Source organism: Eschscholzia californica, unplaced genomic scaffold (assembly GCF_041429995.1).
Source record: "Eschscholzia californica isolate CP2 unplaced genomic scaffold, dmEscCali1.0.p SCAF_5, whole genome shotgun sequence".
Taxonomy (NCBI): Eukaryota; Viridiplantae; Streptophyta; class Magnoliopsida; order Ranunculales; family Papaveraceae; genus Eschscholzia; species Eschscholzia californica.
The window spans coordinates 49,804,401-49,821,701 of record NW_028238472.1 but is presented as its reverse complement, the minus strand read 5'-3'; the positions used below and the strand labels follow the sequence as shown (position 1 = coordinate 49,821,701).

At 35.2% G+C, this 17,301-nt stretch overlaps 1 protein-coding gene across 1 annotated transcript; it reads right to left on the bottom strand.

Annotated features, from left to right (window-relative positions):
• Nucleotides 1-11,579: 11,579 nt before the first annotated feature.
• Nucleotides 11,580-13,411, bottom strand: LOC147540160 (Eukaryotic aspartyl protease family protein). Its single transcript, XM_086643505.1, has one exon. It carries the CDS (start codon nt 13,296-13,298, stop codon nt 11,820-11,822), a length of 1,479 nt encoding a protein of 492 aa, XP_086499631.1. The 5' UTR covers nt 13,299-13,411; the 3' UTR covers nt 11,580-11,819.
• Nucleotides 13,412-17,301: the final 3,890 nt, after the last annotated feature.

The following is a 17,301-nucleotide window of genomic DNA, read 5'->3' as shown; positions in this document are numbered from 1 at the left end:
GCCTCCCATAGGTGTTATTTGTAAATGAAAGTAGTTCTATAAATGATAATAGTTTTATAAATGATAATAGTTTTATAAATGAAAGTAGTTTTCTTTATTTTTTTTTATTTTCTAAATAATCAATTTTTAAATGAAAGTAGTTTTATAAATTTTTAAAATAATTTTATTTATAAACAATTTGATGTATACTTTATTTGAACTAACCAATTGAGCGTTTTAAATAACCAATTAATAATTGAAAGTAGTTTTATATATGTTTAAAATAATTTTATTTATAAACAATTTGATTTATACTTTATTTCAATTAACCGATTGAATTTATATTATTTATTCAACAAAAATTAAGTTGTTTTTTTAAATACTACTTGTGAGTGCATATACGTTAAAATGAAATTTCGATCTCTAACTAATTTTAGGCTAGTCCTGACTAACTTCAAATCCTGGCTCCGTCCTTACCGAAGTTTCCTAATTAGGGGGTTTCACCGTATAAATGAAGTTGTTCCAACACTTTTCTCTCGCCGCCGATTCCTCTCTCTTTCGTTTTCTAGGGCTTAAAACCGTTTGTCATCTCCTCCATTGATTTTGCTCAGACAAGATGGCTTGATTTCTATCAAAATGTTGGCGTTTTCCACCTCCCTAGATACAATAGTGATCACTGCCCTATTCTTCTCAAAATGTCGATTCATGGTTCAACATGCCTTAATTTAGAACGATTTGAGGCATATTGGGTCAAACATCATCTATATCGGAAAAATCTTCAACAATTTTGGACTAACCACAATCAGTCTTCACCACATAAACTGAAGAGGGTCAACGAGGATTTAAAAAAATGGAGGCAGTCTGCTTTCGGTAACATGGAGCGTAGACTCAGGGTCTTACTGGAGGAACTCAAAAGAATTCAATGTCTTAGCCCATCTACAGAGTCTCTTCATAGTGAGTCTATTCTACAAGAGGAACTATTATGTTTGGAAAAGATGTAAAGAACAAAACTGGAGCAAAGAACAAGACAATTCTGGGCCCTCAACGGAGATAGAAATATTAAAGGTTATTTTCCAAATAACCCTCAACTTTGTGACCATCTTCCTGCCTAGCTCCCTACTTTATCAAAAATACTCAGATGGCCCCCTTTTTTAGTTACCGTTATAACTCTGTTATAACTCCGTTAACTAGTCATCATTTCCCTCTCTTCCATCTCATCACCTCTCTCTGCCACCTCATCTTCTCGCCACCTCATCGTCTTCACCGCAAAAATCGTCGGCCGACCAATTTTCCGGTCGGCGACCTTCAAACAAAATAAAAATAAAAAATTCCTCTCTCTTTAATTTTTTTTTTTAAAACTCTCACTCTCTCTACAGATCTAGAGAGAGCAGGCCATTGAAGGTCTTCACAGAACCTCAATGGTCTGCGAACAGATCCTTTGAACAGATCCGTTGTGGATCTGTTCGCAGACCTTCAATGGTCTGCTCTCTCTCTCAAAGAGTTCAAAAAAAATTTAGAGAGAGAGGAGAAAGGAATTTTTTTTTTAATGTATCAAGGTCGTCGGTCGGCGATCTTCGCCGTTGAAGACGATGAGGTGGCAGAGAGAGGTGATGAGATGGAAGAGAGAGAAATGATGACTAATTAACAGAATTATAACGGTAACTGAAAAAGGGGGTCATCTGAAATTTTTTGATAAAGTAGGGGTTAGGCAGGAAGCTGGTCACAAAGTTAGGGTCTATTTGGGAAATAACCCAAATACTAAAGCCTTTCACACTGCAAATGTTATTCACATAAAGAAAAATCATATCCAACTTATTCTGAAACCAGATGGGAATCAGATTGTGAATGAAATAGACATAGCCGAACATAATGTTGATCACTTGCAGCCCATGTTAAGAGAGGAGTCGATTTCATCGGTCCCTCTTTAGGTCTTACAAGATTTCAAGACATTACAGACAGATGATCAGTATTCAAGGCGACAATATTTAACATGGGTCCCCTTAAAAGCCCAGACCCAGATGGGTACCCTCCCTTATTTTATCAAAACGCCTGGGACATTATTGGGCCTGACATCATCAAGAGTGTCCAAACTACTTTCAGCCACGGGACTATTGACCCATCCATAAATCACACAAACTTGGTCATGATTCCAAAATCTGGGAACCCAACAATGACTACTGATTTCCGCCCCATTGCCTTATGTAACACCAATTACAAGATCATCAGAAAGCTTATTGCTACTAGACTTAAGCCATTCTTGGATGATTACATTAGCTGAAATCAAAGTGCTCTCGTACCGGGTAGACAAATAACAAATAACTTGGTCATTGCTCATGAAAGCTTACACTTCATGAAATAATCTAAATCGAAAACAGGGGCTTTTGCGCTGAAAATCGATATGGCAAAGGCGTATGATAGGGTTTTTTAGGGTTTTTTAAAATCAGTTTTGAGGGCAGTTGGAATTCCAGACTTATTATTATCTGTAATCATGGAATGCATCTCGACTCCAACATAGTCCTCTAGAGGACTACGACAAAGATGCCCACTCTCCCTGTATCTGTTTATTCTCACCTCACAAGCCTTATCTATCCTTATTGCTCAATTTGAAAGATAATCTTTATTTGATGAGTATAAGTTTGAACCTTTTTACATGTATTAATATAATTTTACCATTACTACTCATAGTTTAAATGGCGGTCACGAAAGAGGGGGAGAGTGGGGAGAGTAGTAATCGACAACTACAAGTATCTGATGTTGACGCTTTTGAACAGTGTTATATGAGAGCAACCATCCGACGTGAAGAAGATCGGTTAATCAACTACTGGGTGTATTTGGACTTCTCCAAATGTTCCAATTTGCCCAAACTTATTCGCGACAAGGTATAATTGTTATTTATTTTTAATGTTGTTGGTTGCTTTTTTATATATATATATATATATATATATATATATATATACACACACACACACACGTATATATATAATTAAATTTATATGTACATATATGGACAGTAGTTAATGAAGAAGAGTGAGACCGGTGTTCTCACAGGACAGGAAGAATTTTACGAGGCTCTTCAACTTATAAGTTTAGCACGGAAATCCAAGAGAAAAGGAAAGCTGGTTGATTTTGCCAATCAACAACATAAACTGTTATGACATGGACGTATTAACCAACTTTGATTTGCCTAATGTACCGCCACCGAATATTATATATATCTGAAGCTTCATAGGGTGCCATATAGTGAAGAAATTGAAGTGAAGTTCCCGAACGAAACTCGCTATCGATTAGGCCAGCTTTCTCTCTATATCTACTTGTTGGAGACGATTCTCTAGAACCATATACCTTTTGTTGCAAAGGTTTCAATCGGTTTACTATCCGTATACCTGGAAATGGGCAGACAATTGAGAAGATGACATTCGTATCTCCTATCCACAGACCGAAGAACAGTCTCCAACTTGGATATATGAAAAATTGGGAAGATTTATAGGAGGAAATTAGGAAACTGGTAGCCAAGGAGATACCTTCACTGCACCTAGAAACAAAGAATGAAGTTAATTAGAAATAGAAGTTGAAGGATCTGAGTAGTTTAAAATTGACTAGCTTCATTTGATAGAAACTGATATAGGGTATAGGTTTTGTTGAGAATTAGATCTTGAGTATAATACTTTTGCCTCTTATTATGTTAAATACTTGATCTACTGTATTTTATCATATACTGATCTTTTTTTTTCAGCAATGAAAAAATCATTCCAAATAAAAAGATCAGTGTTACCACATTTCTTCAGGGCCGGCCGTGAGGGGTAAGCGACCAAAGGCTCGCTTCGGGCCCCCAGGGCCAAAGGGCCTCACAAGAAGACCAAACTGAAAGAACTAAGGGGCCCCGATTTTTTATTATTTTTGTTTAAGTTTTCAAAAACATCAAGTAATTTACTATGGCTCCATTGGTAAAAGCATGTTTTAGGATTCAAATGACACAAGTTCGACCTCAAGCATTATCATTTTTACCTTCTTAAATTATCTTTTTTTTTTATTACTTTACTTGACACTTCTACCCCCACCAAAATTACTAAACCTCCATAATATATCCCCACTACCACCACCACCATTACTAAATTTCAACATCACAACCACCATCATTAAATTGTACGTTTCTTAATTATTTTAGTTCAAACTTCTACCATCGCCACGATTATTGAACCTCCACTATTGTACTTCTACTACCAACACTACAATTACTAAACCTCTATCATTGTACATACATTAGCACCACCACGACCACTCCATTACTAAATCTCAACACCACAACCGCCATTACTAAACCTCTACCACCACAACCACCACCATTACTAAACCTCTGCCACCACAACCACCATCAAGCCACAAGCACCATCAAGTCATAACCAACACTGCCACCTTATAAGCACCGAAAAAGGAGACTCAAATTTCTATGGACACTTTTCTCAAGAACCATTTTTTTATTTTTATTTTCGGTTAGAAAAAGGAAACTGAACAAGCTATTGACACGCCGAGTTCCGAACTCGTTGAACCATTTGACCGGCTGATCAACTATGGACGTATGCAATTTTTTCCCAAATCGATTTTCGAATAACTCAATCAGATAGTTCGATTCACACTGCAAGTTATGAACACATGCAGGTTCCATGTTTAAACCTCACAATATGGAAAAAGGAAAATGTTGACAATTTTGACATACAAATTTTTTTCTTGTGAAACGTGTGTAAGCCACATTCTTAGAACTCGCTTCGGGCCTCCAAAATCTCAAGACCGGCCCCTGCATTTCTTCAAGTTATCATCAAAAGTGGACAACCATTCGTCTTATATAAAAGAGCAGTTGTAATATCATTAGAGAGAGTCCAGAACTGGGGATTCTTTTCAACACCTACAATTTCCCTCTGCCATCGCCATCGCAATCTTCGACCACCAACAATCGGTTATATAAGGCTTGAGAAGTACGACAATTCGAGTGTTACATTGGAGATGTGTTTCGACAATAGGATGTTCATAGTGTCATCTAGATAAGAAATCTAAATTAAGACAGGACGATTCGAGTTCTTTTTTTGGAGTTTTGCATAGGAGATGCCCTTGGAGTTTCTTAGGGCAACTTATTGTGTTTGAATGAGTAACATACTGCAGGCTATATGCATTTTCACCAAAAAGAAAAAGGCAACTTGTTATTATTAAAAGTTTGATTGAATTATAAAACGTCAAAAATTTCCTACCTCCGAACTATCTATATTTCCTACCTCCACTACTCACGAGTGCCTTGTCCTTATGAAGAAGAAAAAGTAGAAGAAGAACAATTAGGTAATCTATTTTCTATTATATTTGTTTATGGTCCTCAGATTAATTACTGTTTTAATATTTAAGGTTCTATGGAGTTGTCCCTATTAAACAAAGTCAATTAAGTCAAGAATGATTGACTTACACCGGACTCGAAAATAGTTGTCCACATAATATATTTGGTTGATTTCGAACAGTTAATTTGTGTCAACTATTTGAATTATTACAAGCATACAACAGCTAACGAAGTACAACCGGAAAGATTTGTAGTCTGGAACAACTTTCTCTCCATTAAACGATGGATTGTTACCGATTTAAATCTTCCTTATATAGCACAAGGGTTGTAGCCTGATGGAGTACTAAAGTGTGACTCTAGTATAGGCTATTGAAGTTGCATTATAGTTGGTTGAGTTTCTCCCTTAAAATGTACGGATGTGGGGGGGATGTATGAAGGGTCGAACAGGGTTTTTTGAAGAGAGAGAAAGTCCCCTTTCTTCCCTCTTTTTTCCCAAAACAAACCCTAAACTACTCCAAGAACAATCAAAATCCACCTAATCTATCACCCCAATCCCACATGCAATTACTTTTTCTCATCCAATCTACCTACATAAGTTCACAATAGAATAATCACCACCTTGCCACTAGTATCCTCTCCCAAATACCCGACTTGGTAGCCAAGAGTAAACCCTAATTTTAAAATTCTCATCACTCACAATAAACCACCTCTATCAGCCAAATCACAAACTCTTTCAACAAAAACTGACTTTAAGAGTACCACCATAGCAACCACTTCATATGTGAAGTTTCTCTCCCAATTTCAATCAACCAGTTTAGATATCAGTTAAATCTAGGTTTTCACCGATCCTTAGTATCTTCGGGATGGATTGGGGATTCATTCAATGATGATCTCCCCTTCTGTATAAGTTAATTTTTCCATTTCAGTCATCGGAAATTAGCAACTAGGACTGAGGTGAATACACGCAACAACAAGTATTTTCTTCTATGGAACGGGGGGAGTAACTACTTCGCGGAGGCTTCACCACTATCGAAGGAAACCCTCAAACGGTCGGAATCATCTATCAGGGAAGTCATCTTTGAACCTTCGGCTAATACTTACTATATTAGTTGGAGTTTATGGGTTTATTAGTCCTTATTTTACTCCTTTGGATTTCTCTGAGCATCTTGAACCTCATGTTGAACCTCTATGCATATTTCGTTCACACCTTGATTCTTCGTTATATAGTGTTTTCACCTTGTCGTTCTATTTGCGAAGGTTTTGATCAAGTTTCCATGTTAGTTTCACTCATATTTAACGATAATCAATTTAGGTACACTAATCGCACAGTAGCTGGCCAATTTGGCCTCTGGATCAGTCGAGTAACAAATAGAATCCATCTCACATTTCCATTCGACCCCGGACGTCACTATACTCCGAAAATAACTTTCCATCTTCGCCATAAAGTTTTGGTTGCTTATCTTCCATATCTTCTTTTGTCGACTACTTCTGTATATGTGGATCAAATAGATTTAACTTTCAATTCTATCAGACCAATAATTATAAGCATTTATCTATACTTTCCCTTCGATCCCGGTTTGTACTCAACTTTGTATTTTAATCGCCATCATCGTCTTGCAGTTGAGGTTTCTTATCTTCCAGCTCACTTTTTGTCGAGTACATGTGTCTTTGGTAATACTATAGATTCAATTCTGATTCCAATCTCTGTAACATGTTCACTTCCACCCCTTTTCGCAATTTTATTGCGATCCTTTGTCGGATTAGCAGGGTATTCATACTCGGGCTATGACGGCGATCCCATTTCCCAGGTTTCTGAACTATTTCTACATTGTAGAATTCGATCGGATATGGTCTCTGTATATGGAGAATACTGGCGGGATACCCCGGAATCATCCTATGATTCCATCTTGCAGACACCCTTGTTTCTTTCGGAAACTTTGGGTGAATGTTTAATCCATCTAAAGTGTTACAAGAGGTTAGATACGAGATTCATCTTTATAGCTACCAGACGGACTATCAAGACTAAATATTGCATCTTACTCAAGAAGAGCTGCCAGCCTTGCAAGCCACAGAATGAAGACTGCTCTACAAACCGAAGTTATACAGTGCACCTCTTCAGTTCTGATATTTTGTTGTACTACTTTTCTTACTGTATTTGTATTTTTCTTTTTAACTTACTGTAATAGACTCGTTTATGTTAATGTATTCCCTTTAACAAAAAAAAAAATGTACGGATGTGCGTTGTGATTGTTGTAGGCCGCGGTTTTGGGGAATAAGAAAAATTCTCCGGGGAATAAAGATATAGTCAATAAATGTTAATTCACAAACATATTTTTCTTTTAATCCAAAAATCGATTTGATTAAACAATGTCCTCTAATCTTCAAGCTCTCAAGATCCAATTGGATGTACATCAGCCTCTACTTCCCCCTATATTTAAGGGTTTCTTTATTCACTCCAAATTTCTCCCTTTTTGTATTTCTGAACCTCAAAAAAAAAACTGACGAAGGTTTAGGCAGAAAAAAGTTGTTCCTTTAATAATCCTCTCACTACTCTCTTACCTCTTCAATTAGTTTCTTCCTCGGTTAATCATCCAGGGCGGAACACACTTATTAGTAAGAAGATCCAACAACCTCTTAGACTTCTTGTTTTTAGCATAGTGTTGTTTTGATTACCCAATTCTGAACAGTTCATACTTTATTAAAATGAAACCCTAGATCAGTATTGAGGACCTACTCTTAGTGGGTTGAAATTTATCTATATCTCACCTGTGTGATTATTGGTTTTGGAGTCCTTATGCTTTAACGTGAAAAAAATTGAGTTTTTTCGGTTCAATTTAAAATAACAATGATGAAAATTGAAGGATTGTGGGAAATAGTTTGTTGATTTAGGTTCTACCCTTTACTAGGAATTTTTCATTCATTCAATTGGTCCATTCCTTCTTACTGTTATATACATTTTTTTTTTCTCTCTCTCTATATATATATATAGATATCTGCAAGAGCCTCCTCTTTGATGTTTCAACAACTATAGGAAGCTCCTAGAGAGAGAAATATAGTCAGTGAGAGAGAGATATCTAGAGAGAGAGAGGGTAACAGTGAGTTGGAGTGGAGAAGAGAGGATAGTGAAGAGGTGGTGATGGGAAGTTGTGGTAGTGAAGGTGATAAAGAAGATGAAGATTAGGGGTCAATGTTTGATCAAGTGAGTTTTCAGACTATTAAAATATTTCCCGGAGAATGAACGAAAAATCGTGGATTCCCTAGAGAATTTATTCCCCAGAAATTATTCTTTATGCCCTAAAGCCGCGGCCTTGTTGTATTTGGCTTTACGTTCCTTACTTCAGAAAATAACATTGTTTTGTTAGAAGTTCAATTTAGTTCTTTCATTACTTATTGATCGATGATTTAGAGAACAAAGAAATTTTACGGGATACAATATTTTGGGTGAAGCAAGAAAATAACGAGCCTATAAAGCATCAAGAAGACAAGGCCAACTCAAACCGAGTCTGACATCAGGGTTTAGGACTAAGAGCATCTCCAATGCAAAAATCAAAAAAATCTCTATTCGTCCTATTTGTCAAGTTCCAATTCAGATTCTCACTCCTAGGTGTCGAAAATAGAGATCCTCAATTCTTGTATGTCTCCAATGCAACACTCTAAACTCTTTTATTTTACTTACGTGTCATGGTTATTTTTGTAAAAGAATAATTAGTTATTTTGGAAATATACGAAGACTTGATTTCTATTGATTGAAATTTAAATATTGATGAGTTGGACAATTAGAGATATCTCAAGAGGACACTCTGAAAATAGAGTGTCCTCTTGAGATATCTCTATTCCACTCTCGACACATCATCTTTGAGATCCTAGTTGAGTTTTGCATTGGAGGTGATTTTTTAAGAAAAACTCAGAAAATCTTATGTAGCACTCCGAGTTTTTAAGATTGAGTTTTGCATTGGAGATGCTCTAACGCTCCAATGTAATAAACTTACTGGATCGGGATGAAGATCACGACAACTACCTTAAACATTATCCTCACTAAGTCTGTGATGACTCCACTTGTGTTCAATTGGTGCCACCTCACGAGTAAATAATAATAGTGGAAATTTGCTCAAATGTCCGATTCAAAGATAATTTTGGAAAAAACGAACTAAAAGTTTTTAAATTATGGGGATGCCCTTTTTTTCATTTTTGTTCACTTTTTACCCCTCTATAAAATCTAGAATCTCTAAATTTCACTTTTTACCTCTTCCCTCTTCTTCTCCCCCTCTCGTTTTAAGGTCCCTATTCCTGTGAACACTCATCTCTGTCCGTCAACCTGTGAACACTCATCTCTGTCCGTCAATCTAGCCGAAATCACTCGGTTGTAAAGTTTATATCCCTCTTGATCTACTTAAGGGTTTGATTTAGACCAAAATCTAGGGAAAAATGCACACTACAAGACCGTCCGCCCTACTTATTCATGGTTGAGCGGGCAAGAGGACTAGACACCTCGTCCGCCTATCTATAGTTTTATACTATCCGTGAATTTGATTTCTCAAGCAATTACATTTAAATGATAGTTTAAAACAGAACTTAACAATCAAGTCAATACCACTACTAAATACAGAAAATATTGAACTCGTTATTCAGATCTCTCACCTATATTTATGATTCATTTAAAGAAAAAAAAACTCGAACATACAATTTTGGTCAACTGTGTGTATAAAGCTACACATCTACATATATAATTAAAAATATGAGGTACGAGTCACCAACAAAGAAGATAATCTAGTGTATTAGGAGTCGAAAAATTTATAATCCACATAATTTTAATTAAAAAAGTAAATTGGTAGATCATGAAAATGGGGCATGTCCAATAAAATATTATAGTGTCAACATAATTATTGAATATGTAAGTGAGAACTCCTCAAAAAAAAAAAGAATATGTAAGTGAGAAGTCCAAATAGAGAAACGGTTCAACACATGAAAGAGAAATTTTAATTAGTTCTTGATTTAAATTAATAGTTTTGATATTGTAGTGATGAGCAAGAATAAAGTGACAATTAGGTGCATATAGTTTAAATTTAAGAATTGTTTGAGCATAACTTTACAATGATTAGTTCCGATAATAGAGATGTGGATTGACCTCTACCAGTCCTTGTTGACCCACATTTTGAGTAGGTCTCTAATTAAAAAAAGTACAGTCGGCTGTATATGGATGGACAGACACGCATAAGAATATCTCGTAACATAATAGTGGTAGATTTTTTTTTTTGGGGAAATTGACATCTACGATAGTCCAGAGACGAGAACTGTGTGTAGTCTAAGGGGGCAATGACCCCCCCCCCCCCCCCCGACCTTCACACCTTCTCACTATTGTATTAACGATGAGACGCAATTTTGGGAGCCATAAGTTTATTGGCCCCCACCCTACCCTTCACATCAACAAAATCAAAACTAAAGAAATGTTATAATACAAGCTCACACGATACTGGAACCAAATTCTAAACATAGTGCGCAAATTATCCTTTTTACTTGATATTTAGTTAGTTTTTTTAGTTACACGAGAACTTTTACTTAATCTTGACCCAGCCTGGACAAATCTAGATATCTGGCACAATTAGATGTTGATTATTAGCATATTTGTCGTTGGAAATGCAATAGAACTTTTACAATTAATATTTCATCCTAATTCCTCTTGATTATTTTAAAATTTCCTCATCATCCCTCGGGCAACGGGCATGTAATAAAATTGCATATTGTCCCTTCATTGTTCTTATTTACACCAAAAAAATTCAGGATTTTTAATGAAATATTGTGAAAATAAACTTTCGAGAAGGCACACCACGACGAGTTACGACAAACGTCAAATTTTTAGTGAGGTGACAAAAATTGTTTTTACTTTTAATCTTTTTTTATTTTTGGGTAGTATTTTCTACTCACTCAGAACTTCTCGGCCCCTGTCAAACAAAACTTTTGGTTGCGTTCCTGATTACAATGGCATTGATACATCAAAGATGTGATAAACACGATAACCATCTGATTCAAACTCTTTCAAAAGAAAGGCTATAGCCCAACTAAACTATAACCTAAAGACCAACAACATTTACACCTAAATAACAACCTAAGGTCAATAAATCATGGAATCTGTCTACTCTGGAAGTCGAATCTTGGACCTCCACGAGTTTGAAGTTTACGTCAACATAATCCACCACTAAAAGGAGAAAAATAGTAGTAATAAAGAGGTGAAATTTAATAAAATGAAGAGTAACTGTTTTCATTAGTACAATGTGAAGAAGTAAACTTTGTATGAAGATTTTTTTTTAATTTGTCAATATTGATGAGAACTTTGTTGGTGTAAGCACTTACACTTTTACAAAACAAAAAGTACTTTACTATTCACAAGTCCTTTTTTTACATTTTACCCCACGTTATTTCACATCCTATGCATAAAGTACCAAATCCAGAAAAACAACCCCCACGTGTGGTCAACCCTATATTCAATCCGCACGTGATTATAAAAAGTCAACTCATTGACTTAAAGTCAACGCTTATTAAGATTATTCCATAGAGATGAACATTTCTTCCTAGCAAACCCAACCTTCCTTTCTTCCAAATCATAAACCACTTCAAAACCTTGTTGTTGGTAATTACCTAAAGTTGCAGCGGGCCCACTTGATTCCGCTTCATCTCCACCGTTCATCAACATCAAACATCCTACTTTCTTCTTCATCTTTTCATCTCCACCGTCGAATCCAAAAAAGTAATTTCTCCTTGGTAAAATAACACTCACATTACCACCAAAGTGAAAAACCACTTTAGGTATTTTACTTTTACCCACCTTGTCAACTGAGTCATCAAAGTAATAACATGGACCGATTCCAGTTTGATACTCTGTTTCACTAGCTCGTTCATAAACTGTTCCAACTTGATTCTCAAACTCAGTTCTAACCGATTCATAGAATCTTGATGGTAACATTGTATAAGTTGTACCAGAATCAACAACCATTCCACCGTTTCCTTTTCTATCAACTCGTTTTAAACTCAGTGGGGTACCGATCCGTGTCCCACCGATTGAAATCGCTTCTAGACCAACGGAGTAGAAATATGGATGTTTAGGATTATCAAGCATGGGTGTGTAGATAAATTCGGTCTCACCAAACCCTAATTCTCTCTTTTCATCGATTATTCCAAGAATTAAAGGACTGGGTTTTCGAATTTGATCGAAATTAAATGAGTGAGAGATCAAACAGTAAGAGAATCGGTTACCGAGTTCAGGGAAGAAAGTAGCGAGTTGACTCGGTAGAGAGAGAATTCCATTACCAAAACCAGCAACACCAATTGGTTCACCAAGAGCTGAATTTGCACACCCAAATGTGAAATTTTGAAGATTGAATGATGGATTTGACATGGGTAATGTTAAATTATCATTATAAAGATTAGCAATGAAAGATCCATCAGCATAAGCATAATAAAATGGTGGACAAGAAAAAGATGAACATTCTGACATTTCAATTGATTCTAATGGACATTTAGCCATTGAACAAAGATCAGGATTAGGAAGAGAAGAATGAACAGATGAACAAAGAGGAGATTGACAAGAAATTGAATTAATGGATGAAATTTTAGGAGGTTTAGGTGTGGTTTTAGGGTTGTATTTACCTTCACAGAGAATACATTCAAATGGGGAACAGGGGAACCAAACAAGATCACTACCTGTATCCATATATAGAGAGATTGTTTGAGTTGGGTTTGAACCTAGAGAGAGAGAAAGAGTGTAATCACTTCCAGGGGAGAGTGGTAGAGATATTTGCCGGTGGTGGTTGTGGTGTTTCCGGTGGTGGTTGTGGAATCTAGTGGTGGAACGAGTAGAAGTGGATTTAAGAAGATGATGGGTATTCTTAAATTCAGTTTTAGAGAGAGAATGACTAAGAGGAAAAACAACATGAGATGAAGAAAGAGAAAAGAAGGTTATTAGAACAGAGATGGTGAAACAGAGAAGAAGAGGAAGAAGAGAAGCCATTTGAGAGAATTCTAGAGAGAGAAACAGAGTGGTGCCTTATTTTGTGTGTAGAAAGAAATAAAGGGTTTTAATGGGGTTTTAAAGGAGGAGTTGGTAGGTGAGGAGGAAAGTTCTGGTCAAGGGGGTTTAAGAGAGAAGATTGTTTTTGAAAAAAAAGGGGATTAGCTCAAACCTTGACTCAAATGATTTGATTAAAGGTTGATTAATTAATGTTAGATAATTAGGGTTAATTAAAGAAGGGGTAGCCAGTAGGAGACATCTGTTTGGTTGGTAATCAGTCTGACCTAGTGGCATATTTTGGAAGTCACTGTTTTCCACCTTTATATGATTACCAAGAACCAAACTCAAAATTTTGTTCTTGGTGTTTAGATATTATGTCTCAGTCTGCACTATATAACAGTATTGGATTCTTCAAAACCACAATTACTAATTAATATCTAATTCTTTTTTAGTTGCAAGAACTAATATGTAACTTCTTTCCACAAAAAAAAAAAGTATACATGTAACTTGGAATATTTTTTTCATATAATTGTCCGTTCATGAGATATTCCATTGATTACAAGAATTTATGGTACAGAGATTTGGAGACTATCACGTTGCGTTTTTTTTTGGCAAGTATATCCGACTATATGATCAACATTCCGACAAAAACTTTCTACTAGGTCCGCTGGAAACTTTTTAAAAGGTATGTTGAGGTTTAGTGTGCTTTAGATAAGTATCCATTCAACCAGTCGATTATATTTTTAAAGACCCCTTCAAATCGAACCTTTCAAAATCTGGTGCAGTACCCAATGAGAATTGCATGTTCGGATGTCGTTATCTCACCTTCTTTTATTTTTTTTTTGCATCTAGCAATTGTGGGATTTCTTGACGATTTATTTTGAGAAGAGACTGTTGGTGTAGGAGAATATAATTGGTGTATAAATATTGTAATACTTGAAAAAAGAAATCTAGCGGTGTCATGTGTTAAGTTTTAGGAGTCTGATAATTTATTTTGAGAAAATACTACTGGTGTAGGGAAATGCAACTTCAAAATTTGTTATTCTTTAATCGTTTCAGAAATATCGTATTGTAACTAAAGTCGATGAATTAGATGTGGTGTGACAAGGCTAAACATTAACTTTTTTTGTAAGCATTAACTATTTTGCAAGACTTAAACGCATCAGAAACTTTGAATGACATCGACTAATGAACGTTTGGTTAACAATAATGGCACAAACAAGTTTTAACCTTTATCATTCAAAGTCAATCTCTTCTCCATCTACTTGTGGGTACACTTATTAATCATGATAGTCTAGTGACAAACATAAAAAAAAAAAACTTTAATAGTCGTATATCTCAAGTTTGAATAGACAGACAATTACTTACTTTAAGCAATGTACTTGTATAGCCGAATGTATCTTCAATATATGTCACTCACTAATCATGTCAAACGTCTTCTATTAGGACTAGAGGTGATGAGACAGATGTGGTAGGGCAGATCTAAACATTTACTATTTTGTATAACTTGAGTACATCACCGATGTGGCAAGTACACTTATGATTTGATTTCTATTGCATATAACGTTCGCCATCCGTAGTCATCAATGTTTTTTTTGTTGCAATTGTAGTCATTAATGTTGGTAGAAACAAATCTTATGTTGCATCACTCAATATATATTTTTCGATAAATCAGTTAATCATGATTGAGGTTATACATAACAATAATTTTAATCGATTTCAAGATTTGTATATTAGGCGTAGATATAAATTTTTAAGAGAAAGAGGAAATACTAGTAAAAATATCATAAATATGAAGGAATTAATTATTGGATGTACAACTCTGTAGCAAAGTGATAGTTTGAGTGTAGTTATCAAGAACTCACGTGTACAAATTGAGTAGTAGAGTGCCAGTTGTCAAAATATCAAATATGGGAACTAGTGGCAAAGTGAATCACCCTCAAACTCAACTAGTTATTATTGTATTTTGTGCCAATGTGGCAGTGACATGTGGGCCCACTTCTTTTGAACGGGAAGACGGGGCTCAGAGACATCCAAAATTTCCACCCAAATCTTGGATGCCTCATAGATTATTTGGGCCAAAAAATGTGACCTGTCACGTATATAATTCCAATTTAACCCCAAATTGTTTAGCTAATTTGTCTATTGAGTCCCTATATCTTGACAAATAAACTCATTGATCTTCAAATTAACCAAATCGTTAGTAAATTGTGAATTTCAATTACTCTCTTATCATATCTGTCCACTTCTTTATTCGGGATAATAAATAAATGGCAAGAGAGAGTAGAGGCTTGATGTTCTCTTTCCCCAAACTGACAAACATAGATGAATAGAGTATCTTAGACTTAGAATATCTATTCCTGTATAAATCTTTTGACTTCAACTCCGCTTTTGACAAGTTACTCCGTTTGAATAATTTAACTATAGTCTCACATAAACATATTGTGTTCCATAACAAAAACTCTCACCACTTATTGTTTATCTTCTTTTATATTAAATCTTTTTTGTAGTCCACTAAATCTACACCAAATGTATAGGCTTTATATGGCTCAATTATTGGTCAATTTAAGTCCACTAAATTAACAATTGAACTCTATAAAAGTGTCTTAATTAATTAACTAATTAATGCAATTAAAGATTACTGCTATATTACATTTTTTGGTATTGATAGTCCTCCACACAGACACACACACAGTCTATACAGCTGTGAACTCACAGGAAACTTGACGAGGACGTAATCTATCATATCTTACATGGGTATGGTTGCCTTGCCCTAACCTCCATCATTTTGTATGGGTATTGAAGTGCATGGACACTGGATAGATAGAGAGATTTTGACAGTTTCTAGAGAGAAAGAGAGAGAAACTTAAAAAGTATATAGGACATTAGAATCTTATAGGCATACCTAAAGGGCAGATAAACCAAAGAAAAGAAGGAAGGTAGTTTGCTTGTTTCTTCTTATTGTATACTTTTTAAATAATTAGTAGTACTAGTCGTTTTCAATGTTTATAGATGACAGCTATTTTATATTATAATAATATCTTCTCTTCTCTTTTTAGGTACAAAATAAAACAATAACCAAGTACCAAACGTTTTTTAAATTTTTAATAAAGATCTCATTTTTTGGGGACCCTTTTTTACTATAAAATATATATATTTGATCATATCTTAAATATGACCCTAGGTTATTTCTAAATCACTTCATAATATGTCGATTTTTGTGAAAGAAGAAACTAACGATGTTTAGTTGCGTGAGTTATTAGGCGAATTATGCAGTACTACCGGGAGAACCCGATGGGTATATACGAATCAGAAACCAAAACACTTTTTAGAGATAAATATCAATAATTCTACCTTTCGTGTAAGTTATACATTCCATTCAAAGTTTCTGGTAGGTAGATATAAAATAAATTTCGGAAATTGTACATTGTTGTAAAGAGTTTAAACTAAGTGTAACTATGGATAAGACAAATTACATGAAATAGGATACTCCCTTCGTGTCCTGTTATTCCATAAGGTTGTCATCCTGTGCGTAAATATCCTCCCTTATCTTCACTCTTATAGACTATACTAAGCATTTCTTCGTCGTACGAGTAGTGTCAATATCGTCAACTGCATTGCCTTCAACTTATGGGTAAATACATCGTAACGACAATAACTCAACCCACTTACAAGGGAACCACTTATAATTATCTTTGGTTTAGCTACTAATTTAGTTTTGTACCACTCTCCTGTGCCGCCGAGTCATACTGTCCCACTCTACCATTACACCCAAACTTCATCCAATACAATTTACGAGCTCGTCTTCCCTTTCAAGTTGCGTGATTTAGCTTCTAGAGATAAGTTCCATATTTCTAACTCGGATGCTTCCAAAATGCTTCCAAATATAGGTCTTGTTATCTTAATCGCTCTCTTACTTGGAAGATATATTCACCTCTTCTCTATTTTATTGAAAACATCATCCGACAAGTAATGGATCTAAGTATTTTCTAAGCATAAATTA